Source organism: Drosophila kikkawai, chromosome 3R (genome assembly GCF_030179895.1).
Source record: "Drosophila kikkawai strain 14028-0561.14 chromosome 3R, DkikHiC1v2, whole genome shotgun sequence".
Taxonomy (NCBI): Eukaryota; Metazoa; Arthropoda; class Insecta; order Diptera; family Drosophilidae; genus Drosophila; species Drosophila kikkawai.
Window position 1 is genome coordinate 21,246,019 of NC_091731.1, and position 25,183 is coordinate 21,271,201.

General features: G+C 38.8%; 6 protein-coding genes and 1 long non-coding RNA gene across 11 annotated transcripts in view; 2 read left to right on the forward strand and 5 right to left on the reverse strand.

Moving 5' to 3' along the window:
- LOC108085744 (uncharacterized) overlaps positions 1-11,573 on the reverse strand; it is a 32,061-nt gene extending 20,488 nt beyond the window's left edge. The window contains exons 1-2 of one of the 2 annotated variants that reach the window (XM_070287313.1): positions 11,497-11,573; positions 9,426-10,074 (exon numbers count right to left, since the gene is read on the reverse strand). In XM_070287313.1, coding sequence (XP_070143414.1) covers positions 9,426-9,785 — 360 coding nt within the window. In that variant the 5' untranslated portion in view covers positions 9,786-10,074; positions 11,497-11,573. The remainder of the gene's footprint in view (positions 1-9,425; positions 10,075-11,496) is intronic. The other variant, XM_041774408.2, reaches the window with a different exon arrangement.
- Positions 3,946-4,774, forward strand: HP1e (Heterochromatin Protein 1e). Of its 3 annotated transcripts, none has more exons than XM_070286806.1 (2): positions 3,946-4,553; positions 4,609-4,774. In XM_070286806.1, exons 1-2 carry the CDS (start codon positions 4,033-4,035, stop codon positions 4,640-4,642), a joined length of 555 nt encoding a protein of 184 aa, XP_070142907.1. In that variant the 5' UTR covers positions 3,946-4,032; the 3' UTR covers positions 4,643-4,774. The 3 variants fall into 3 exon arrangements, with proteins under 3 accessions (XP_070142907.1, XP_070142908.1, XP_017020415.1); XM_070286807.1 differs by having other exon boundaries at positions 4,612-4,774; XM_017164926.3 differs by having other exon boundaries at positions 3,947-4,553; positions 4,606-4,770.
- A 952-nt stretch (positions 11,574-12,525) lies between the features above and the next one.
- LOC108073343 (chymotrypsin-2-like) lies at positions 12,526-13,562 on the reverse strand. The gene is made up of 3 exons (XM_017164907.3): positions 13,431-13,562; positions 12,983-13,345; positions 12,526-12,921 (listed from the first exon to the last, which is right to left on the reverse strand). The coding sequence occupies exons 1-3, from the start codon at positions 13,560-13,562 to the stop codon at positions 12,619-12,621; spliced, it is 798 nt and encodes a 265-aa protein (XP_017020396.1). The 3' UTR covers positions 12,526-12,618.
- Positions 13,563-14,092: 530 nt separating this feature from the next.
- Positions 14,093-15,107, reverse strand: LOC108073563 (chymotrypsin-2). The gene is made up of 3 exons (XM_017165250.3): positions 14,939-15,107; positions 14,514-14,876; positions 14,093-14,452 (listed from the first exon to the last, which is right to left on the reverse strand). The coding sequence occupies exons 1-3, from the start codon at positions 15,071-15,073 to the stop codon at positions 14,150-14,152; spliced, it is 801 nt and encodes a 266-aa protein (XP_017020739.1). The 5' UTR covers positions 15,074-15,107; the 3' UTR covers positions 14,093-14,149.
- A 105-nt stretch (positions 15,108-15,212) lies between these two features.
- Aduk (Another Drosophila Unc-51-like kinase) lies at positions 15,213-17,846 on the reverse strand. The gene is made up of 7 exons (XM_017165249.3): positions 17,645-17,846; positions 17,420-17,568; positions 16,844-17,068; positions 16,066-16,787; positions 15,829-16,013; positions 15,683-15,769; positions 15,213-15,356 (listed from the first exon to the last, which is right to left on the reverse strand). The coding sequence occupies exons 1-7, from the start codon at positions 17,729-17,731 to the stop codon at positions 15,258-15,260; spliced, it is 1,554 nt and encodes a 517-aa protein (XP_017020738.1). The 5' UTR covers positions 17,732-17,846; the 3' UTR covers positions 15,213-15,257.
- A 720-nt stretch (positions 17,847-18,566) lies between these two features.
- LOC121503285 (uncharacterized) lies at positions 18,567-24,439 on the reverse strand. Of its 2 annotated transcripts, XR_011445121.1 has the most exons (5): positions 24,359-24,422; positions 23,839-24,300; positions 23,594-23,781; positions 18,782-19,086; positions 18,567-18,716 (listed from the first exon to the last, which is right to left on the reverse strand). It is a non-coding gene; the product is annotated as an uncharacterized lncRNA (long non-coding RNA). The 2 variants fall into 2 exon arrangements; XR_005991351.2 differs by having other exon boundaries at positions 23,839-24,439.
- pasi2 (Protein) lies at positions 18,573-21,359 on the forward strand. Its single transcript, XM_017164882.3, has 6 exons — positions 18,573-18,709; positions 18,769-18,907; positions 18,977-19,106; positions 20,218-20,312; positions 20,563-20,799; positions 20,869-21,359. Exons 1-6 carry the CDS (start codon positions 18,636-18,638, stop codon positions 20,968-20,970), a joined length of 777 nt encoding a protein of 258 aa, XP_017020371.1. The 5' UTR covers positions 18,573-18,635; the 3' UTR covers positions 20,971-21,359.
- Positions 24,440-25,183: the final 744 nt, after the last annotated feature.

Here is a 25,183-nt window from a genome sequence, read left to right on the forward strand (position 1 = left end):
GCGACGCTTTAAGTGACTGCAGCGAAATCTAATAAAAAAAATATAAAAAAAATATGCCACTTCTCCTCCTTCGCAGCTTTGCCGCTTGGCCAAACTTTTACTTTGCTTTTGGGTTTCCTTTTTTTTTCGACTGCCACCAGACATTCTTTTTTGGTTTTTGTGCCAGGAGGATGTCGTTGTCATAAGGAAACTAAGGATTTCCGTTTTGGCTTTGCTCCGTAAGCCCGAGCATCAGCTTTATAAAAATTTCAGTGGATGTTGTGACACAGCACACCGAAAAAGGGAATAAAAATGAGTGGCGAAAAATTATGTAAAAAGTTTTTTCGTGCACGTTTAGCCACGCCCCCTGGTTATTAGTTGGTCACAGCTGCTTGCCCCGTCGGCGGAGATGGAAAAAAAAAAAAAAGAAAAGGCTGCCCAAACACGTCGCAGTGCCACTGCTGAGCAACCATTTTTCATTAAGTTTTCGCGCCATATTGCCTTTCATAAGTTATATACAAGAAATACATTTTATTAGTGTCTTGGCAATTGTCTGTCTCAGAAGAAGAAATGGTATAAATTTCGAGTCATAAATTATGCCCAGAACTCGAGTGTGTTTCTGTGCTCGATGAACTGGGGAAAATGCCTTTGCCGATGCCATTTCCCCATGCCATTTCCCCATTCCATTCCCATTCCTTTGCCTTTGCCTTTGACGTGAGTCTGGCGCTTTATTTAATCCAGTCTTTTGGGGCTCTGGGCTGGAAAACCTTTATCAACAGCCAGCGGGCTCGTCAGCAGCACAACATTCTTTATTTGACAGGACAACAGCAAAGGGAGATGTGGAACATATAGGCCATTTCAGATTTGCATACGTGACGTATGCGTAACGTGGCCGAAATACGAGTACGGTGAACATTCGTTATAGTCAATAAATAAAGAAAAAATCTGGGAGTTTCTTAAGATGCCTTAATAATATTATATTTATTTTTAGTACAAATTAAACAAGTATTTTAAATATTATTATTTTAAGAAATACGAAAACATAATTTTAAGTGGACTTAAATATATTTAATATATTTTAAAATATTTTATAAATGAAAATATTTCTTATATGAGGTATTATTTTAATTATTAAATATTTATATTATTTATTTCTCCCTTCTTTTCTCTTACTTACTGTTGAGAGGCCAAATAACTATTAAATTATAATGTAGACATTTTTTTTAAATTAAAAACTGATTCATATCTCTACAAAGTTGACACAAAACACTGTTTACTTTAAAGGACATCCCCTGTATGTGCTAGTATAGCTTGTGTCTGTTTTCAGTCGTCTAGAGAGCTAATAAAACTTATTGTCATCCGCAGTCTGACCCACATTCTCACTTATTTTGTTGCTAGCCTCTTTTTTTTTTGTGTTTTTCGTTTTTATTTTTTTCTGTTAGTGTTTGCAAAATTCCATTGTTCGTTGGAATAATTTGAATTTTAGAATAATGAAGTCACAAAATGTCAGTGCGCGTTATCAAAATCATTTATATGCGAAACAACTTGCTGGCCATGGAAGTCGACGAGGGGCAGGGGCTCCCAAGCGCCAACTGCCAACTGCCAACTACCAACTACCATTTGCCATATTTTTGTGGCCCGGCATTTTAAATCGCTTACAATGCCTCAAAAACTGAATGCAAAGACCGAGAGATAGTTGGCAGCCCCAACTGGGAATGACAGAATATATATAGTGCATTTATTCCCGACTGAAATAAATGAATTATTGTGCTGGGTGTTGAAGAACTTTCGGTGGCAGCATGTGTGAGCTGTTAATGGAGCTCAGCTGGGGAGCTCAGCCCCTAAATACTTGATACTTAAATTAAGACTGAGAGGGAGAGATAGTAAAAAGTAACAGAAATTCATTTGTTTAAATTTTGATTACATAAAAAGTATTTTCTTGTCATAAATTAAGCTAAGGAAAATGTAGAGAATTGTGAGAAATGTAATGAAGTTAAATTTAAAGAAACTTTAATAAAAAGAAATGGTTCGTTGTTTATTAAATAAATTTATTAAAAATGTATTATTAAAAGGGATGCTTCATCCCACCATAATAATAAGATCTTGACTCCCAAATCGCAAAAGGGAAATTAGCATTCCTCACCAACTTTCGTGCCATTATGACCGTAAGACTGTCAAGAACAAACATACAATAATTATAATGATGATCAAATAAAACTGGAAATTAGCCCAAAGTGAGTCAAGTCGAGCGAACAAAAGGAGCTAAAACTACTGACAAGGACCACAAAAAGTGACAGCCGAATTGGCTGGAAGACAACGGCTAATGAGCGTGAGATAGGGCATGAGAGTGGTGGAGTTGGCTAAAAGGCAGACATACTTTGGGTCTAGGCAAATACCAGAATTCGGCTTGCGGCAGGACTAAGCGTCTTAGTGGCCATCAGTAGAAAGGGTAACTGGATGGAGAAGGAATCCCTTGAAAGCAAAACAAAGGAGACCAAAAGCAGATGGCAAGAGGGGGAAAAAAAAGAAACTCAATTGCCGCACAAACTGAGCCGCCATTGTTTTCTTAATTGAGTGCCTCTGTGTGTGTGTGTGTTTGTGCCAGTGTGTTTACCCAAAGTCGAGTGTGTGTGGAGGGGGAGGAGGAGCAGGACCAACGCTCTATTTGTGCAGAGTCGCTTATCAATTACATTGAATTTATCCAGGCACAGGACCTCCCCTTGAAAAAGGAACCCCGCCCAATCAATGGCCGCCGGAAATGATGGCATAGGCAGTCACTTCGACTTTCGTTCTCACTTCCCCTTCCTCCCGTTTACCGCTCTACCCCCCCTCTCTACTTCCTGGTTTCCGATTTGACGCTGATTTCACAAGTCGCCGCACGGAAATTGCCAGGCCCCATTTATGGCTATATTACACAAACCCCGCCCGTACCCTCACTCCTGCTGCACTTGAGGAAGGTTCCCCTTTCATTCTGCTTTTATTATGTATCTCTGCACTGACTTTCAAATCCCCAATCCTCGCCAGATTTTTGTACCCATACCGATTTATTCCATTCACGTAACAGTCGGTGAACAGTTTGATTGCCGCATTGCCATGTAAATCTCTGGGCCTCTAAAAAGTCCAACAAAATCTGGCCCCCGACAACACGCATAATCGAGCTGTTAATTTTGGCCAATAAAACTTTGTCGATTTAATGCCGGCTACGTGTTGGCTTTGGCAGGAAAATAAAAAAATATAGTGATAAAAAGAGAATCTGCTATTGACAGGCAGTAAAAAACTTGAAGTCTTTCTGTTTTTTTCTGCCTTTTATTTGCTTTAATTAAAGTTAAGGGAGTTATAATTCAGGTAATACACATGTGTTTCAATTTCAACTCGTAAATGCCAAGTGATCCATCAAGAAAAGTTGCTCTTAAAAATAAAAACAAAGACAAGGAAAAACAAGCAAGTTTTCCTTCATTAAACATCGTGATACCCAAACCCGAAACCTCGAAGTAAAGTTTTTGCTGTGCGAGTATCTCAAACTTTTCACCAAGTTTACGCATAATTTTTTACGATATTTTTCCGCAGTTTTTCCCTTTGGCCAGCTCACCGCTGTTATTGTTGTTAGGAAAGGCAGGACTTTCCCTGGCAGCCAAGGATCCCTAATAGATTTCCGGGCAAAAAATTTTATTCACTTTCTGTATATTGGATTGGATTTTATTATTAATACCGTTTGCCTAAGCTGTGGATATTAAGATTATAGCAACTTTCTGGTTACTTTTTTTCCTCCGCTTGGTATTTCAATGAATTCCCAGGATTGGTTACCACAAGTTTATGATAATTTCAGGGGAAAGGGATTGAGAAATTTTATATTAAATTGAGTAGAGCGAATAACTAAAGGTAAAACTTTATTGAAGAAATAAAAAAAACATATTTTTGCTCAAAGAAAAAGTCACCACAAACTGATAAAAAGTTACAAAAATACTTTGACATAAAAAAAATATTTTGAAACAGGACACTGTTTATCGAATGTCAAATAAATATAAATACAAAAAACAAAAATAAATATAAATAATGTCTAAAAAAGATGAATCCTCATCGGACTCTTCCGAAAATATAATTGATTTCGATAGTTCAACAGAATTTGTGGTGGAAAAGATTCTGGATCGTAGAACTTACAGGGGACATCTACAATATTTGGTTAAATGGAAAAACTGTACAGAAGAAGATAATACCTGGGAGATGGCTGCAAGCCTGGTAGAGCTTATTCAGGGCTGTGATCTTCTAATAAAATCCTATGAAAAGCTACAGACTCCATCAAGTCGCAGAGAACTTAATATAATATATGAAAATAAAGCCAAACGACTGAAAATTGACCCAAGCATAGTTTTGGAAAGTCCTTTTAGTAGAGATTTTAAGGCTGAAGAAATACTAAAAGGATACAAAAACAATGGCGAAGTCTCTTTCTTGATCAAGTTCTGGCACTTGAAGCAACCCCAAGTAGTGCCAAGTTGCATTGCTTATGTGGAAATACCCCAAATGGTTCTGCGTTTCTATGAAAAACACTCTGATTTTCCAAGCTCTCAGGCTGCTTTGTGAGTGTTTTTAAATACTAATTAAATAAAATATATTAATTGTAAATTCCAGAAGCAGTGACCAACAATGGAATTCATATTTTTCATAAGCTTAACTAAAGTAGAATCTCATGATGTTTATGTTTGTATTACAAAATTTAGTTGTCAAGTTAGTTTTTTGTTTTTGTTTTTTTTAATATATTTTAAAATAATTTTTGGCATCATTAAATTGTGCCAGTTTGCTTTGACATTGCAAATATTAATGAAGGCAAAAAGCCAACTTTTAAGTGATTTTGGGGCGTGTTTGTCTGGGAGGCAGTGTAAACATTCCTAATTGCAACAACAGCGGCGGCAAACAGCGTCAGCGCGGCAGTGGCAGTGGCATCTACGACAGCCAAAATGAAGGCAAAATATTTGCATTCCGTTTTTCCGGCCATTCCCTTGTCTCTTTCTATCAGTTGGCGTCGGGTTTTTCCGGACGGACTTTGCCCTATATTCGGGTTTGTTTTTTTGGCACTTGGGTTTTTCCTGGTCCTTAGTTCTGGAAAGCACAGGCACGTAGCCACAACAGCAGCAAGGTTTTGTTCCTGCCTTCTGCAGCTTACTTGAGAATTGATACTGCAATAGTTGACAAAGGAAGCCTCCAATAAATGAGAGTCCTTGCACCGCAAAAATCTTGTAATAATAGTTGAAAAATTAATATGGAATGGAATTGCAATTGTATTTATATGTGAATGTGTATATGTAATTTGTAATGTTATTAAAATGAATATAGGAGTTGTGCTTATAAACGTTGTGTTTTTTACTGGTAGATAACCTTCCTAACTCTCTCACTACTTTCTCTTGACTGAAACGCCTCTTAAAAATGTTTGTAAACTCTAAAATACATAAGAAAAATTAAATGTATCCCTTATATAACATATAAGATCGATATACCAAATATTTTGATTCAAATTATGAACAAAACTTATCGTAAACGAGCAATATCGATATTGTGACAGCTCCTCTTTGATTTATTTGTGAATTGATTAAATATTTAATATTTTTAACAGGGAAAATAATTCCTTTAAAGTTCATACTATATTCATTAAATTCTGTAAGATTTCTAGTCTGTAAGATTTCTAGGTAATTTCTTCGTAATTTCTAGGTATTTTATTTATTTCTCACAGTGTCTAGACCTTTTTGTTCGAGAGGTAATGTAGCGTTTGCTGCTGATTCGAACTGCAAGACAATTGGAAATGGAGAACAAAACAAAAAATTAATTACGTGCCTAGGCGTTGGCCGTATCTCCCACTCCGCACAAAACCCAGCGTATTCGCGTTTTTTTTTTTTTTTTTAATTTTTTGTTTTGTTTCGCATGAGGTCAAGGGTTAAATACACAGCCATGCATACATGGAGGCCGTGTATTTGTTTACGTGCTCACCGACCCGACCCCCAAAACAATGGACTGACTGCCTGCCATTGTTTTTAGCCGCCCGGCAAAGATGTAGATTACGTGTGTGAATAAGGTCCTTCTGCTACCCTGGAGCTCATTATTGAAATTATGAATTATGCATTGGAAGCCAGCCACCCAACCCCCATCCTTGACTAATTTGAATATAAATGTAACTCATAAATATATATAAGACGATTCCCGGCAGACGGCGCCAGGCCAAGTAACTTTCCTTTCCCGCATAACTAACATAAAACAAATAATCAACAAAAACGCCAACTGCTTGGCCGAAAACACGACGACATCAGGTCAAGCAGTCAAGACAACAACCGCAGTAGCCACTGTAAGGAACACTCCAACTTTTATGGCCAAGAGCGAGGAATGGGAAAAGGTTGCTTAATATTTAAACAAAAGTTTTCTTTTGCTTTTTTGTGTGTTGCAACATATTTTTCCCTTGCTTGTCCACTTTTCGGGGGTGCCACCACCATCATCATCATCATCAGCATCAGCTCCAGCAGCCGCAGCATCAGCATCACCATCTTGGCATTCTGCTGGGGCTCTTTACTTTTGCGGCTTGGCATAAATTATGCCGCTAATTAAGTGCCTGTGAAGCTGTTAATAACAAAATGAATGGCAATTATCAGCGAGGCGACGGCAAAAAGGAAAGATAAAAGCTAAACAAAAATACCCAAGGCCTGGCGGAGGCAAGTATTGTGTTTGCCTTTGTGTTTCCTTTGGCAGGAAAGTGGAAGATCCTTTTCAATTTATTGGTTGACATTTAAGCTAAAACTCTTAGGGCATTGATTTTAGCGACTCTTCTTCGACGTAAGTAATTTGGGGTATATTAGTACTTTTTTTGTAAGGAAAATCAAAATTTGTATTTTGTTAAAAAATATACAATAAAATTTTATCTGTTATATATATTATAAAAATAAAAAACACCTGCAAATTTAAATTCATTGTCCTTTTTTCCGCTTTCTCCTATAAAATTCATAACTAGACAAATCAAAAATAATCTTTAAATGCCAAAAAAAAATATTTTAAAAACTAAAAATGGCAGAGTTTAAATATGCAAATCCTTTTTTCGATTCTCTCCTATATTATTCATAACTATACGAATCAAAATAGAATTTTTAATGCTTCAAATAATTTCACACGAAAATTCAGCATATTAAAAAAATAAAGTCCAAAGCCATTTCAATTTTAATCCCCTCATCAATAAATAAATATATAGTGAGCAACTAATAAATAACTCTATACTTATTAAACAACAAATGATATAGAAAAACAATTAATAATGCAGAACTTTAAAAGAATAAAAAAAAAAATAAATAAAACAAATGAAAATGAAAATAAAAATGTGCAACAAAGAGACACTTTGTGGGGACAATGAAAAAGCCGCACTCTCGCCATAAATTTGATATCATTTGCTGTTGCATCGAGCGGCCTGCCAATTGCAATTAAACGCAATTTGTCGGCGGCGTGAAAAAAAGCGCAGTGTTTTTTTCAGCGAAAATCAAATTTAATGGCAACAGCAACGCAGGAAAAAAAAAATGCAGATAAAATTGCACTCAACTCGTTTCCACATTTCATTTCCACTAATGTGTGAGAACAGCGCTTGCTTGCCGATTATGAAAGTTGCAAAAATTTGTGTGTGTGTGTGTGTGTGTGTGTGTGTGTGTGTGTGTGTGTGTGTGTGTGTGTGTGTGTGAAAAATCGTTTTTCTTATTTCCTCGAACCACAGAACCACAAAAAAAAGCCCCCAGTTCAAACAAAACCCGCAGCAAATAAAAAAAAGAAAGAAAGGTACCGAGCAAACTAAATTATGCCCAAGAGAGAGGGGATCGGCATGGGCGGGGCATGTTGAAATGAGCGGGACGTGTTGGCAGAAAATAACAATTTATGGCCACCAAACGCCATGCTCTAACCGAAAAAAAAGGGCGCCACAGAAGATGAAGCTGCAAGCTGTGCATGGCAAGTAGGTGTTAAATATTTAATGATTGCCAAAGCGCAAACAGGCAGGATCCAGGCTGCTCCTTCTGCTGCCGCCGCTGCAATTCGTTAAGTGCTCGGCACACACCCACCCATACACACACACACACTGGAGAATTGAGTGCATACAATATGCCGCAATTTATGCGCACAATTGCGCTGCCACGCCCACAATCAGGGCATGAAGCCAGAGCCCGGGGAACACGTGCCGCAGGAATAGATCGGGACGGCAAACTGCTCCAACGACCGCAGAACTAATTGAAATTGCCAGAGCAGGCAGCTGGCATTAGTTTACCTTGCTCCTCCATCCCTGCCCCTTCTGGGGGACAGTTGCGTGATTGCAACCCCCTTTCCTCCAGTCGATGGAGGCACCTTTACCATCTCAAAACAATGAGCTAGGCTGCTGTGCATCTTGGGCACAAATGGGTACACGATGCGTATACGTAACGTAGAAGGTTGGGTAAGGTAAGTTAGAAGGTAAGCAAGAGGAGAGGTCTGAAGCTTCAAAATAGGACTAATTAGCGGTGATGACAAGCACTTAAAGGGCTAATGGTTAGGTATTCAATATGAAATTGAGCCTATGTTGTTATAATTAATAGATAATGAGTATTCTTATGGTACTTTTCCCCGGAAAAACAGTGTATTTTCATGCTTATTAGTCAAGTTCTTTAACTTTTGAAACCTATTTAAAAATATAATATTTCTTAGAAGAATTTCCATTTTAACTATTCCTTAACTTTAGTTTCTTGTATTCTAAAAACCAGCTTTAAATATTACAAATCCAATTTCCCTTTGAAATAAAACCAAATCGATTTGCCAAAACCGATTATTTCTTATGGCATTCAAGCCACTCTAAGCCCAAGCAAATGATTCACTTTGTTTTTATAAGCAATTTATCTTCTTCTTATTTTTTTGTTTTTTCCTTGAAACAAAAATTTGTGACAACAGCACAACTCTCAACGACTTTACTTTGCCAAGTATATATGGCCAAAAACGGAGAGATAAGACAAACAGACAGACAGAGGCACACAATCAATATGAGTACAGGCGAAAAACAATAAAATGGAAACATCAACTCGAGAAGTTATCAATGGAGGAAGGAGCAAGGGGAAGGAGGGGAGTAGTAGCTGCCAGGACACTCAATGTTTGCCTTTTTTTTCTCCTTTGTCCGGACAATGACAACAATGAGTAGCAATGAGCCAAAATGAATGAGTGTATAAATAAATGAATGCAACGTTTCAATTTCGGTTCAATTGGCAGGGGAAAGTGAAGAGAAAATGTCACAGAAATTGATCAGCATCAGTGGAAACTGTTTTTCATTACCTTCATTTTATTTCAGTATGATTTTGTGGGTAGTTCTAGGAAAATATGAATTATTCCCTTGAGAAATTGTAATTTGTATCAAGGATTTAGCTGAATTTGATAGTTTTCTTTAGGAATTTTGTTTATTAAGCAAGGGAATTACTTACCACACAGAACTTCTCGCTCTTCTTGGTGCACTCCTTTAGATAAAGATGGGCTATGTCCTTGGTGTAATTGGTGCAGGGCGTTATGGAGCCCACACCTTCATTGTACTGGCCGCACATGTGGCACTTGAGCCCGTCGGCTAGTCCCAGGCTGCCGCTGCACAGGACAATGGCCACCAGGATGGCCAGAGCCACCGTATAGGGACTGGCCCTCAGATGGGAGCTACAGCTGCTGCTGATGCTGCTGCTGGCGGCAATCGATCCCGGTGGAGCTGGCGAGAATTCTGGATGCATTTCCACTGACGAGACCTTGTCGTTGACAGCGGCTTTTGTTGACAATGCTTCCAGGCTCGACATTTTCATATGAGTTTCTGACCTTTACCACAAAGTTCACACACGCACACACAGGGGCACTTGGTACACTAACACACAATCGTGGACACACTGACAAAGTGACAAAGTGACGGAATGACACACTGATGCAAAGACACGAGCACTCACTGAAATTGCTATTTCGTTTTGTTTCTTTTTCAGATCGGTTTTTTCTTTTGTAAGGTTTTGGTTTTTCTTAGGTTATTTTGTTAATATATTATATATATTTTTAGTTTTTGCTGATATTTGCTTATTTGCCAGATATATTCTTGGTAAACTTCTGCGAAAGATCAAATTACATAAAATAAAATGTATTCGAGTGCTTGAAATACATAATCAGATACATTTATAGCTTGTTTATTTATAAATGAAACATATCTAAGGTGTATTTTAAGCAATTTTTTAGAATTCAAGAATTTATAGTTCATTTAAGGGTTTTTTTCTTTAAAAAGTTTATTTTCCCTGCTTTTAAATGTATTTTTTAAATTTAAAAAACGTCGGTAAAGCAGAAATCCAGAAATATAATAATATTTTTTAAAATTTTAATATCAGAACCTAAACTCTTATTTTATATATCACATTCTAGCTCATATTGAGTCCCAAATTCAATACTACATTATTTAGAACCAATATTCCTGGATACTTCCACACTTTTGAGCTCACACTTTCCCCCAAAAGCAGTAGCTTTATCTATTTGCAGTTCATGATGCTGAATAAATCAGACGAGCTGTCGATGCCCTGGCAAACGTTCGGCGGCTGCAAAAAAGTGGCAGAAATGAAATGTTACAAATTGCCAGCAGCTGGCTGCCACGCCCAGCAGCAGCTAGGAACAGGAGATGGATCCTGCCGAGCCATAAGCATGTAGGCCACGACCGCACAGGGCCACACGTAATTCTCGAACTCAAAAAATTGTTTTCAAATTGCTTTTGTTGTTAGTTAAATGCGCGAATGCGAGGGCTTGCCACAGGCAGAGTTAAAGGTAGAAGGGGTGTTTGAAAGTTCTTTTCTATGCGTTCAGCGTTGAGTGTTTCCACGAAAAATTTCCGAAAATACTTTGAGCAGGGCAGGAGGCGGCAGGAGCAGACCGAAAATCGTATTACGAGCTCTTTCATTGTGTACGTTTGTTGCCTACTTTTAAGCTTTGATTTGATTTGGTGAAATATGTATGAGAGGAGACCCAGTTTTTGTGGGGGGAGGACTGGATCAATTTGTGGCGGGGCCCAGGCCTCTGATTGCAGTTTTTCTATATATATTTTTTTTTTCTTTCTGCAGGCCCAAGCATCACGCATTCGCAGTGTGGCCCTCGCAGCAGCAGCAGCCAATTAACGAGTCATTTTGGTTCTGTCTTTTTTATGTGTTTCTGTTTTTTAATTAAACGAATGAATGCAGCCTCATAATAGACGACCTTCCGCATTCTATGCCAGCAAATGGTAAATATTTTCTTCTCATTTCTTTCGCTTCAATGGCAAATAGCAAAAAAAAAAAAAAAAAATAAAAAACACAAACAAACAGCAACATCATACGACAAGATCTTTTGCAGAGATATTAGATTTTTTAAAGATGTTTTTATAGATAATGATTATTATAGTTTTTCGTTTATTTCAATATTATTTTCAAGTTTATTTTTAAATTATTTCAAGTATTTGTTTAGTTTTAAATGATTTTGCACTCAAAATCCACGTTCACCTTGCCTTTGGCTTACTTTTTGAATTAATTTCTAACTGATTCAGCTTAGTCCGCCCAACCGTGCGTTCCGTCTGAGTTGAAAATGTTGACTGCAGTGGCAGGAAGCTGAAGCAGCGGCCGCCGCAGTACCATCCGCAAGAAGCAGAGCGAAGGCAGCAGCCGATGAGGGACTCGGCTCGCGTCGCCTTCGTATTGGTCCAGTTGCCCAGTGGCTCTCAAACTGTTTACTTCTTCATTTTGATGCTGCAGTTGGGTTTTATTATTGCTAATATATATTTATTATTTTATTTATTATCGAGAATAATTCTTTAATTCTTTAATAAGTGTCTTATTTTTTATTATTATTTTATTATTATTATTTTTTTTTTTTTAATATATAATCAGATAACTTTTATAAAATTTGTTATATTAATAAATAGTAAGAAATCCATTAATATGAATAGATTTTGTTGTAATTGTTTAAAATTTTAATTTAATTTTATTTTACTGATTTTAAAGTAAAATTATGCTATAAAATATGAGCCAAAATCAAATAAAAGGTTGAAATGAATTGCAAATAACGTAAAGTTAAATATTTTATTATATATATATAGTGACATATCCAAGAAATAAAAATATGCAGCGTAGGCGATCCCACGAAATCCACATCCGGAGCAAGCGATGCCGCTCTTCAATAACAAAAACAATTCTTAGAATCACTAAGTGCCCTCCATGGGTGGCACTCATGCTATAAAATTATTGTATACCACCAATATCTTTGTAAACAAAGAGCAGCACATTCAATTGATCTCAGCTTCTTGTGACAAAAATATTTCGACACAAGAAGCTGAGAATTGCGTTGTCCGTAGTCAACTGACGCGACATTAGTTCGACTCAATTAATAAACATTTTACTATATATATTTATATTACAAATTTGAGTAAATGGGAATTATAAGGCAATAAAATGGCAACTCCTATCTCCAACTCGCACTGACCTTAGTAGTTTAGTCAGGTGAGGAACTGTGGTTTTAAACTGAGTTAATAAAATATTAAACCTTTAACGATTTTCATTTATTTTCCTATGATTTTATACTTAGAACTTTTATTTTAAAGTAAAATTTAATTCATCGTTCGAATTAATATAAAACATAACATGCTTATGCCAATACAATTTGGTTCCTCTTGATCCAGTCAATATACTGGGAAACCTTACAGTAAACTCCAGGATAAGGAGCCACAGTGCAGGGCTTAATGCTCCAGGACACAATGCCCACCTGCTGACCTTGACAAAGCAGAGGGCCACCGGAATCGCCGCTGCACTGACCCTTGCCGCCCTCATCCACTCCTCCACAGATGTGATATCTAGGGTCCGTTTCGCCCTCATGCCGGGCAGTGCACTCCTCATCCGAATAGACCTTCAGTCCAACCTCCTGCAAAGTATTTTGGATGACGCCGCCCGTCTGAAAGGGATTTAAAGATACAAGTTATATAATTATTATCAAAAATCACCTATAAACTCACCGCATTCAGACCCCAGCCAATGAGCACACCCTCACTGCCTTCCTCCGTTTGAGGTGTGGCATAGGCTAGTTGGGGCAATTTCACGGGTGCCACAGTAACGCCATCAAACTCGAAAGGTTCCTCCAGCATGAGCAGAGAGATATCGTTGGCATAGCTGTTTTCCGGACTGTAGTCCTCATGCTGGATTATCTTCTTCACACGCACGACATTCGGACCCTGCGCGCTGATTGTGGTGACTCCATATTGGACAGTGAGCTGGTTAGCAGTGCTGCCGTCTGTGCAATGGGCGGCGGTCATGACAAACTGCTTGGAAATGATGGAACCGCCACACCAATGAGAGCCAGAGGGACCGCGCAGGGAAATCTAAGGAATAAAATAATGTGGATTTAGGAAATAAATTTAAATTCTTTTAAAAATAATCCTTGGCTAGTTTATTTTTACAACTCACCACAAAGGGATACTTTTCCACGCTGGAATCCGTTCCATTGACCACTCTTCCACTCATAGGCAGGGCCTGGGCTACCGAAGCAATGGCCAGAAGAACTATTACAGCCAGGTAAAGGTCTGGTTTCGGCAACATTTTGGGAGTTAAACGTGCTTCTCTGGCTTGGCCACCGTCTTTTATAATATTTTGGACTTGGCCGATAGTGGCCCATCAATATTATTTACGGGCACAGATAGTCAGTGATTAAATTTGTCGTCATTGATATAAAATGGCACTTGTCGGGGCAACAAACGATTTAAAGAAAGACCAAGAAACTGTGTTTTCACCAAAGATTATAAGCGTGTTGCTTATCGATGTTTTGGTTTTATAATATTTATTAGTTATTATAAGCCTTTGTGGTAGCTGATCATGTTAGGAAAATATACATAAATAATAATAAAAAGTTAACAAATATTAAGCAATTAAGCCTTGTAAATATTTGTAAAGAATAATTTAACGTAACTAGAATTTAATTACCGTTTAAGCAGTTAGTAGTTCATTGTTCAGTTGTGGTTAAACCCCATCTTCTATTGTTTAAATTTTTAAAGAAAGTGCTTACCGAAGAGGCTGGTATTTCCCAACCATAAACCCCCTTTTTGTAATGCTATAAATACACTTATATCAAATCCATTTAATCAGTGATTTATTGCAGGCTTATAACAATTAACAGAGAATGGGCATGACTAAGCCATTATGATTTGGTTCCTCTTGATCCACTCAACATACTTGCTCACTTTGGCGTAGACACCAGGATAGGGGGCCACAGTGCAGGGCTTGATGCTCCAGGACACGATACCCACCTGAACACCCTGACAGAGCAGAGGGCCACCGGAATCTCCGCTGCACTGACCCTTGCCGCCCTCATCCACTCCTCCACAGATGTGATATCTAGGATCCGTGCTGCCCTCATGCCGGGCAGTGCACTCCTCATCCGAGTAGACCTTCAGGTCCACCTCCTGCAGAGTGCTTTGAATATAGCCACCGGTCTGAAAGAGATTTCCAGATATAAGTTATATAATTCTTATCGAAAATCACCTATAAACTCACCGCATTCAGCCCCCAGCCAATGAGCACGCCCTCACCACCGGCATCCGTTTGAGGCGTGGCAAAATCAGCCTCGGGCAAAGTCACGGGTGCCACAGTAACGCCATCAAACTCGAAAGGTTCCTCCAGCATCAGCAGGGAGATGTCATTGGCATAATTGTTGTAGGGATTATAGCCCTCATGCTGGATGATCTTCTTCACTTGGACGACATTTGGACCCGTGGAGCTGATCGTGGTGACTCCATACTGGACACTGAGCTGAGCAGCAGTGCGTCCAGCAGTGCAATGGGCAGCGGTCATGGCAAACTGCTTGGAAATAATAGAGCCGCCGCAGGAATGGGAGCCAGTGGGACCACGTAGGGAAATCTGAAGGATAAAGGATAAAGGTTATGTTTTTCCCACAAAGTTTTTAGTTCCTTTCCACTCACCACAAAAGGATACTTCTCCACACTGGAATCCGTTCCATTGACCACACGTCCCATGGGTGGAGCTGCCTGGACAACGCCTGCAATGGCCAGGAGGGCAATTGCCACCGCCAGGTTAATATCTCCACTCGACCACATCGTTAGACTAAACTTGGGCGCTCATCGGCCTGACGGTCGCCTTTATAAGTTTACCGACATTGCCAATATAAGTAGATTGATTGCGATAATTTACGGCTAGAGATATGGTCAGAGATTGTACCTGATCGATTACCAGAGAGAGCGCCACTATCGCGTAGATCAAAAGACTCTTGTCCAGTTATCGTTAAACCATTTTAATCAAATTAAACACAATGAACAGAATGAAATACAGACGTGCCAGGCCTGAAAGGCCAGGGAATGTGTGGGTTCTTCCCGAGGTGAGCTTAAAATAGACAATCATAAGGGTTTCTTTTTTAAAAACTTAACAACGGTGTACAGTGGGTCAGTATACAGATGGAAAGGCCTTTAGAGTTAAACACAAGAATAGATTTGACATGGTCCTGCTCTACGTTAGTACATAAAAAGCGAGTCTAGTGTAGACATATGTATGTGTATATCTGTATATAAGTAGTATATAAGATCATAGAAGGCTACGTGACTAGGCGACTACAAAAATACTCTAACAAATGACGCACCAGGCGCCGGAAAATTGCTTATCAATTTCAAATCTCGTATTAATTTTGACTACTGTATGCTGCAGCTGCGTACCGTGGACAGCTTCTGCTCCTCCTCGTCCAGGTTTTTGGTGCTCAAAATGCTCTTAATGCTTTCAGCCTCCTTCATCCAGAATTCCAGCTGAAAAAACAAAACAAAATTCATTTAAAATATGATTTTATTAGAAGCTTTTAGCTTACCTGTTGCAGCAAAAGATTGCGACGTTCGCCCTTTGGTTCATTGTTTACAAACGGCACTAGAATGCCCAACGCTGAGGTATATGATTCCAAGGCCGCGTCCAGCTTGCGCTCGTAAAGATATAGCTCAGCTTTTCGTCCGATTTCCAGGCCAGTCTTCAGGGACGGACTTGAGTTTGAAAGGGCAACTAAAAACCAAGAATTTAGTTACAATTAACAGAAAAATCTGGCTTTTCTTACAAAGCTGCTTAAAGCGAGCATCCGGTTCCAACATTTCCGTCACCCTTGAACTGCTCGGCTGAGGTTCAGCCTTCTGTGCAGCCTGCGGTGTAGCCTCTGTGGTGTGTGCAGCCTGCTTTTGTCGCTGAGCCAGCATCCTATACTCATCCTCGATGATACAGTTCTTGATCTCCTCCGCTCGCTTCATATAAGACAGAGCTCGATTCCTTAAGGCCAGCCGCTTGGTGGCATCCGTCTCTTCCGTAATCAGAGGCACAAAATACTGCAAGGCACTGCAATATAGATAATAGGCCTCCTTGTAGTTGTGCTTTTCATCGTACGAGCACGCCTGGGTAACCAAATCAATGGCCTTTTGCAGAGTGTGCTCCGTGGGAAAGGTCTTAAGATCGAGGAAGGGATGGGCAAAGAAATCAGCAAACGAAATCCGCGCCGTGGGCTCGTGTGCCAGCAGACGACGCAGGAGATCGTGGCACTCGTTGCTGATGCGAGCATTGGGTGGCAGTGTTATAGCCTCGGCATTCTTAATGCGCAACAGTAGCTCCTCAATGGTTCGCGAACTGTAGGGCGCCTTGCCAAAAAGGCATTCGTAAAGGATGACCCCTATGCTCCAGAGATCCGCCTTGGCATCGTACTGATGTTTACGTACAATCTCCGGGGCCATGTAAAGTGGTGAACCCTTTAGCTGTTGGTTGATTTCTCCTAACTTTAAATGCTGGGCAAAGCTAAAAGAGTATAATTTGTATTATAAGCCATATTTTTTATAAATCTAAATTCTTACCCAAAGTCCGCCACCTTGAGGGAGACATTATTGGCTCCCCGGGTAAGCAGCAGGTTTTGTGGCTTCAGATCAAAGTGGGAGACATCATTGGCTCGCATATACTGCACTGCCGCCGCCAGCTGGCGTAGAAAGTAGCGACAGGTGCTCTCGGGCAAGGCCTTTTTGGTTCGTATAAAAGCGGAAAGATTGCCGGCATTGCAGTATTCCAGGACAATGTAAATGTTTCTGAAGGATATAATCAATAAATTAATATATATTCTATGGAAAAATGCTATATTCTTCTCTATAAACTAAGTCAAAGAATTTTCGAGTTTTTATAAGATACAATTTATGAATTTTATAAAAGGTAAGCCCCTAAAATCACATTGCAAATTAACCCAATATTTGACCTAGTTATACCCTTAACCACCTCTCTTGCAGCTCATATAAACCCCATAAAACCCTGGTAACTCACACTTTCCCAGAACCTAATCACCTTTAACCCACACACATCTAAGCCAAGAATGACTCATTCACCAGGCAAAAAGCCATAAGGATATAGGATAAGGATACAGCCCTAACCCCGTGGACTCTTACTTGTCGTCCCAGAAGAAATCCTGCAGGGTCACAATGTATTTGTGCTTGAGATCCCTTAAGAGGCGTATTTCCGTGATTAGGTTCTCCCGCGAGGATTGCGACAGCGTCGACATTTCCACATACTTGATGGCATGGTAAGTTCGCTGTTTCTGTGAAAGATAAGGGGCAATCGTTAATGGTTTTGTTAATCTAGAAAAAAAGAGGTGTTCTTAGTCGTTGTCGCACTTTGTGGCGCGCCTTGTAGACGGTTGCATAGCTTCCTGCTCCGAGTTTCTCGAGGATTTCGAAGTCTGTGATCTTCGGCAGGGACATTTGGAGGCGGTCATTTACAAAAAATGAATGTTTCTGTTACAAAAAATGTATGTTTATGTTTTTTATTGGAGATGACAAAACAGCGATGATACTATAGATACAATCGATTATTTTAAAATGACGATACATCGATGTACATTTTTAGTCTGTGTTCTTATTTGTATTCTTTTACTTGCAATTTCTATAATTTAAAGGAAAATTTATAATATTAGCTTCATTTTTATTTTTTAACTTTGTAATTATTTTACTTCCAAATTATATTTTTAAAAATCCAAACGAAAGATCTAGATGCCAATTTTCCCCCGCAAATGTAAGTCTTGTAAACCTAGCCTACTTTTTTAAGCCTTCTTTACTTGTAAATAATAATAATTATTATTTAAGATTTTATATTATTTAATTTCTAGCGCTCTCTTAACAGCTGTTCCACCAGTGCTGTCCATCAAAAAGTATATTCGATAACACTTGTTGCTCTATCGCTATTTTCGGTAGTCTTAAGGCATCCCTGGTTTCCGCACAAGTTGGCAGCGCCGTTCTGATTCAGTGTGTTTTGTTTTTGATGCGTTGCGAAGTAATTAATTTTTCGTTTTTATAAAGGTAAATAAATGCAAAGGCTTATACCAAAGTGTTTTTCATGAACTTTAGTAGTCCGGCCACAAGCCAAAAGCAACAGATTTAAGTTTGTGTAAAGATAAAGCCACTTAATTCGCTTCCAAAGTTTTCGAGAGTCTCAAAGCCCAGCTTGACACACCCAAAATAACAAATTAAGCAAACACGCCCTGGCCCATGAATGAAAATTGAAAAATAATACTATTTTTGTATAATTTTATGTTCATCCTACAGTTATTTATTGGATACCGGTAGGATATCCACCATTTACCCCCCGTGACGTCACTTGCAAGGCTTCATGATGAATTACGGCAGGAAAACGCCCTCCACATATCGCTCGAATCCGTCGGTTTATTCCCATGCCACGGGAAGGTATGTCCTGGTTTGATATGATAATAAGAATTACTAACTGATGAAACATCCTTTTTCAGATCCTCGACAAACCTGCACTCGAAGATGTCCCGGTCCACGCGATCTGTAAGGATTCCCTGGTACCAGCGACCGCTGCTAAAGAATAATCAGTATATCGACATACAGAAGGGCGCCATGCTCATTGGATTGTTTGCCATTGTAATGTATCCTTGGAAATGTTCTTCTTGGGCATGTAGTTTAATGCTGATAATTTTCTTTTTTTTTTAGTTTCTTTCACTGTTTACCATTGCCACGAGCATCTTTGACATCTATTGTTATGCGATGGCTGCGCCAGGATCTACACATTATGGCTATTATATTATCTCCTACGAGTTTGTCTATGTGGGCAACAAGCATGGTAAGGATTTATATAATATATATAATAATCAGGCCTGCTCCGGTAATCGAAAACGGCAAGATTTTTTCGTATTCGTTTTTGAAAACGAGAAATTGGTGCTCCGGTAATCGAAAACGAAAGATTTTTTCGATTTGAAAAACGGGCACCTTTTTCTGGCCGGAATGAAAAGTAAATGGCTTGTTTTATATGAAATCAGATCTTATTTACAAAAGGAAAAAAATAGTTTACTCAGTGGTCTATTGATGTTAATTCCACACCACCACAAGATCATTCTGGCACGTAGTTATTTTTTAAAAAATTTATTTCTGACCCCACCTCATATTTGACAACAAAATTTTTGCCGTGTTCAACCAGTTTTCTCGTTTTGGCGATAGGTCGATAGGTTCACCGCAAAAAGTTATCGCCAAGGTTGCCATATTGTTGGTGGAACGAAACATCCAGTTAAAAATACTTATAAAATATAAATGAATACATTAATAACTTTAAAGGACCGCCAAAATGGTTGTTTATAAATAATGCTATTTAATGTGATTACTTAAATGGTCCAAATTAACCAAATACTTATTTGAGACCACCGGAATTAAAACTGTGAAAAGTGTGGCAGCATCTTAGGTGCCTGAATTTGCTTAATTCTACCATTTTTTGCCTTTTTCTGGCTTAGAAAAAGGGCAATTGTAAATATAATAGGCAGTACTTTACGTTGTTTGCTTATTACCAACAACACAAGTTAGCTGCTTGAGCAGTGAGAAACGATGAGAAAACGAAACATCCGATAGCAGAAATTTGCCGAAAACCGGAGCAGCTAAAAACGAAAACGGTTCGTTTTCGCCCAAAACGAAATCGAAAAAATTTTACGATTACCGGAGCAGGCCTGAATATTCTTATTTTTGGAATTTCAGGGGTTCTCCCAAGGAGTGTTTTTTAAATATTAACATCGTTTTTCTTAATTTAAAATTATTATTTTTCATAAACTTTAATTGAACTTAGTGAAAACTAGAGTATTTTCTATATTTTTGGCCTATTGGTCTCTCATTTTCTCATAAATCTAGCACTATGAAAATTATTTTCATTCCTATCTTTAACTTATTCTTTACTTTTACTTTTTCTGCAGTTCGCAACATGCTGATTGTCTTTGCCCTATTCTCACTGATCATGGCACTAATTAACTTTGTGACCAGCGTCCTGCTCTGCGTGGCTCTGCGCAAGGTAAGTTGGATTTCAGGATATATTTAATATTAAGTATAAGCATGCAAATTCATTTCAATTTCTCATTGCCCCAAAAAAGCAAGAAAAACTGGGAGCACAGAAACGCTTACTGAGCAAAAGGGTAACACAAATGCATACCCGCACCAATCATAACCAAGAAATTAGCACTTGAACCATCTTGAATTGGCTGGATCTCATCTCTAAAAGTACAATTTATGTATACTTATGATTTCCCCAAATCTTTCTTTAGGAATACGAGAGGAAGGTCATGCCCTGGCTGTGGACCTTTGCCATTTTTACTGTGTGGCGAGCTTTGGCTTTGATTTTCTTTGCCATTGTCAACGATCTGTACTTTGCCTACAACATAATCATGGTGCTGCTGTGGAGCGTCTTCTGTCTGGTTTCTATATACGGCTGGGCTGTGGTGTACTCGCTCTTCTTGGAGCTAGTGGATCTCACCAAACTGGAGGATTTGGCTCATCTGCGCGTAAGTTTCCAGAGTATTATTATTAAACCATCAGATACCCAATTAATTTGTTGAAATCTCCTTTTCTAGATGGGCACAATGGCCTCGCTGCACGCCTCTACGGCTAATTCCCTGGCTGGCTCACGGCCAACCACACCCCACAGCACTGTGTCTACGATGCCCGTGGGTTAAACAATAGAGTATTTTCCAAATCCAAACCTGAAAAATGGAGCTCACAACGAAAACTGCACAAGAAATAACCCCTAATGCTTCTTCGTTTTACACAAAAACACGCATTTCTTAAACTATTTTGTACATTCCATCCACCAGTTCCGTGCCTTAGAGAAAACCTCTCTCGAAATACCACAAATTTTATACACGAATCTGCGTAATTTAGTTGTAAGTCAGTCGCATTCCGTCCAATTGTCGTATGTTTTTTATACATGTATACTGTTGATGAATCTCTGCCTACATATCGTGTTTTTTTATATGCATATATACAATATATATGTGAAATGTAGCCTATGTATCTAAAATAATAAGCGACAAAGCAATATGCAAAATACAAAAACCCGAAAATACATACAAAGTCTAATGACATCTCTCGGGGGGATCATTTTCCGGGCGTTAACCAAAAGAACGCCCACAGGGGACAGCCATTCATCTTGGTCCAGTCGAAACTCTTATGATTGGGAAATCCACAAGCATCCATTAGGGTTTTCCACTTCAGGGAAATGTTGATAAGATTTCGGGGAAAATCCAAACAAGCATATTTGGGTAAAATCGGGAAAATGTATTCCCAAAAGTAATAATTACTTTTTGTGGTTAATTGTTTACAATTAATTCCCAGAACTTTGACATTTCTATAATTTATTTTCGTTTTCTTAATCGTATTTTAAATAATTTTTATTAAATTTAGAAAAACTCATTTGGGATTAATCAAAAGATCAATTTTACAACAGGCTAATCTTTGTTTTTAATTTATGAACTTCTGTCATACAATAGAAATAGTCATAATATTTTTTATAAATTTTAAGTACATAATATGTACTACATATTGATTTAGACTTCCTATTCCAGGATAATGACATTGTCTTCTGTGAACCCCTACAAGTGGGAACTGTGATTCCCCCTACGCATCTGGAATTCCCTGAGAGTGCAAGTATTCCCCATCAATATCATCTTTGAAATACAATTGCTGGACTTGTGTTTCGGTATGTGTGTATTTGCAGCGTTCAAAGTCAGTGCTCTGGTCATTAACACCCGAAATTATGGGCTCCAGCCCCGGCACACACACCGCAAAGTGGGGCATTTCAAGTACACAGCAAGTCAAGGCACAAACACTCGCCATGGGATGTGTGGAGGCCAAACAAAGTTCAATCAACTGTTTTTGTTAATCACTCTCTGGATGACGACAACTCGGGTGCTTTCGTAGTGCCTCCCGCAGGAGAAGGAGGTCTGGTTATGGTTCCTCGTTGGTGGTGGTTGACCTACCCTTTCCCCATAGATATTTCCGTATCTGTGACACTTTCTTGGTTTGGACTCGTATACTGATTTCCTTTAAACCTTGTTCTATTATTCTATCAGTTATAAAATGGTCGTTATTTTTAAATAATTTTTCACTGTAACTAGCGTTCACTGTACTTGGCAATTCTAGCTATTATTAAGCCATCACTGACGGCTTTTGTTTGTTGTTGTGGTAGAACGCAATTTGTTGCATGCGCCGTTGGCTTATCCAGAAACAGAAGAGGAAAGCGTCAGCAGAAAGCGCTACGCAGCAGCAGCAGCAACAACGACAACCCCATAAGCTTGGCTAGCAATAACAAAGCGTGACATGGCATAGGGGGCTGGGTGGGGTGTGGGAAATGGAAGGCAGGGAGGCAGTTAGCAACGTTTCATTGTTTACTGCAATTGCGATTTGCTTTGCTACGCATTAAAGTTCAACAAATTGCGTTGTCTCCAGGTCCTGTTCTCTCGCTCTCCCTCTCTCGCTCTCTGTGTACTGGCTGGTTTCCCCAACATTCGCACAGCTGTTGATCTCAGCAAACGGTAAATGCCGTCGTCGTGCACCTGTCTCGCTCCGCAGCAGGTTGAATGCACCAAAAGCGAAATGGGACGGATAAGCCAACGGGGCAAAGAGAGAGGGAGTGTGTGCCAAAAATACACCAAGCTTGGCCATTCTGCTCCCTCTTTTTCTACCAATTTAGAAGTCTGTTGTGTTGTCCTTTTTTGCTGCTGCTGCTTCTTTCTCCTTTCTCGCCTGTCCGATGCACTCACTCTCCCACAACCTTGTACAGTGTGCAATGTGCATGTGCCCACATGTTTACATAAGTACATCTGTGTGCAAGAAGTACATACTCTATTTGTAGCTCCATAATTACACTGAAAAAAATTGCGTAGTTTCTATAATTCAAAAACAAATTATTATACAAAAGATTTAAAAAGGTGCAATTTTAGTTCAATTAAGTTTAGTTCAGTTCCACTACAAAGAAAAAAAACTGTATTTTCTATTAATTAAAAAATAAAATGTAATAATTAAGAACTTTGAAAAACTTTTTAAGTAGGATTATAGAAAGATCAAATTACATAACTTGTAAATATTATATTTTGGTAGAGCAAACTTAAATAACTAAAGTTAAGGGAATTACACAGTTTTTTTAGATTTTCTGATGTAAAAATAGTGGTGACAACAAATTAAAACTAACAAAATCTCGTCTTACATTTCCGATTAATATAAGTAATTAGTAATGTTTACAAATATTGTTTCCAGTAATTACGTAAACATAAACATTATTAATTTTAACATTTTCCATACTCATAGATTGGGGGTCTGAAGAATTTTCGTATTCCGTCGCGGGCAGCCAGTGAACATTTGTAAGACGCACCTTGTTATCAATCACCCTCTTTTTGTTCGCTTTTTACGCATTGTTTGGGAGCACCTTTGTGACTCTTTCTGTTGCCATCTTACCCCACCTCCCGCACAATTGCGTTTTGGTTTTGTGGCTAAAAACTGATGGTAAACAAACTGCAACGCAACGGTTAAATCGGATGCGGACTCACCACGCTCTCCTCTGTTAGCCCTGCATGGAAGAGAGCATTACACCCGCCCCCACCCACACTCCTCCTGCTCTGTTATACTATCTGGTACTTCTCACCACGCGCGGCTGTTATGGCTGAAAACAGGAAATAATTTTCGTTTTCTATAGAAAACACTGCTGGCAGCCGTCGCTGTTGCGTGTCTGATTTTATATATTTTATTTTTAACGCTCTGCGACTTTATACTTTATACTACACATCGCAGCGTTCGCGCACTTGAGTTTGCCTTTTTACGTCTCGTATAATTTTGGAGCTTTTCTGGCCGTTGCTGTGTCTGCCTTAGCTGTAACCTTGCCTTTAAGTTTACAAAGTTCGTTAACATTAGCGCTTATTGAAATTTGTTATTATTTTTTGTCAGCTTTTATTATTTATCAACGGCAAGGTTAATGCAGAACCAATTTCGTAGGCAGGCGCGACCTTTGATTGCTAAAATAAATACACTGATTATATCGAGAAACTTCCCAAACTGGATCTTAGGTGATACTTCATAGTATTTCGTATAAAAACACGATCACGTTGAGCCTATGACCTCTAATTAAGCGAATTCTTAGCCCCACTGATTTTGTGTTTGCCTTTGCATTTGTTTTGCGAGTGATCGGGGAAAACACAAAAACATTTATAGCAAAATTAAAAGTCAAGACGAATATTGTTATACACTTTTTAATGCAAAATACAGCAGTGTTGTTCAAATGGCAAACACAGCTGGAAAGATATTAGTTTAATTCCTTATTGCCCAACACTCTTTAAGTGAAGGCTGTCTTTACCAATAAGGTATCACATCGGAACACAATGTAGGAAAATTTAGTTTAACTCGATCAAAGTGGACCACAGAACAGATGTATTCCAGGTGAGGGTGCTTGAACGAAAAACAAATTGCAGGCCTGTTAACCTGCGCGAAACTCACCACGGCCAACTACAGCAATTTCACAATATGGCTATGTTATTGAGCGGACTACAATTGTTCAAGACAAAGCAATTGGGATGCGGAGAGATGAACTGGCAGTTTCAACATAATTGCTTTTGTTCACAATGGGCAAAGGCAAACGCATAGAAATTGATATTAAAAATGATTTTTTAAAGTGCGCAGTTTGCATTGATGACGCAGCAGCAGCGCTCTCTTCCGCTGTTAACTGCGCTCTCTCGTCCTCCCCTTCCACTCTCTTTCGCTGTTTCTCTCTCGAACAATATGGCGTCGTCGAAATTGTGTCGTCGCCTAATTTAAAATCACACGAAAACCATAAAGATTATTAAAAGCGCATATGAAGGTTTGCGAAACGCCCAGTAAGCATAAATACTAGCTGCTTTTTGG

Coding starts and splice junctions, on each gene's coding strand:
- HP1e (XM_017164926.3), top strand. CDS start 4,033: ATGTCTAAAAAAGATGAATCCTCATCGGACTCTTCCGAAAATATAATT. Junction 4,554..4,605: donor CCAAGCTCTCAGGCTGCTTT/GTGAGTGTTTTT, acceptor TGTAAATTCCAG/AAGCAGTGACCAACAATGGA.
- LOC108073343 (XM_017164907.3), bottom strand. CDS start 13,562: ATGTTGCCGAAACCAGACCTTTACCTGGCTGTAATAGTTCTTCTGGCC. Junction 13,346..13,430: donor TGGAAAAGTATCCCTTTGTG/GTGAGTTGTAAA, acceptor TTTATTCCTTAG/ATTTCCCTGCGCGGTCCCTC. Junction 12,922..12,982: donor TTGGCTGGGGTCTGAATGCG/GTGAGTTTATAG, acceptor AATCCCTTTCAG/ACGGGCGGCGTCATCCAAAA.
- LOC108073563 (XM_017165250.3), bottom strand. CDS start 15,073: ATGTGGTCGAGTGGAGATATTAACCTGGCGGTGGCAATTGCCCTCCTG. Junction 14,877..14,938: donor TGGAGAAGTATCCTTTTGTG/GTGAGTGGAAAG, acceptor TTTATCCTTCAG/ATTTCCCTACGTGGTCCCAC. Junction 14,453..14,513: donor TTGGCTGGGGGCTGAATGCG/GTGAGTTTATAG, acceptor AATCTCTTTCAG/ACCGGTGGCTATATTCAAAG.
- pasi2 (XM_017164882.3), top strand. CDS start 18,636: ATGATGAATTACGGCAGGAAAACGCCCTCCACATATCGCTCGAATCCG. Junction 19,107..20,217: donor CTATGTGGGCAACAAGCATG/GTAAGGATTTAT, acceptor CTTTTTCTGCAG/TTCGCAACATGCTGATTGTC. Junction 20,313..20,562: donor TCTGCGTGGCTCTGCGCAAG/GTAAGTTGGATT, acceptor ATCTTTCTTTAG/GAATACGAGAGGAAGGTCAT.
- Aduk (XM_017165249.3), bottom strand. CDS start 17,731: ATGTCCCTGCCGAAGATCACAGACTTCGAAATCCTCGAGAAACTCGGA. Junction 17,069..17,419: donor GATTTCTTCTGGGACGACAA/GTAAGAGTCCAC, acceptor TATATCCTTCAG/AAACATTTACATTGTCCTGG. Junction 16,788..16,843: donor CTCAAGGTGGCGGACTTTGG/GTAAGAATTTAG, acceptor ATACTCTTTTAG/CTTTGCCCAGCATTTAAAGT.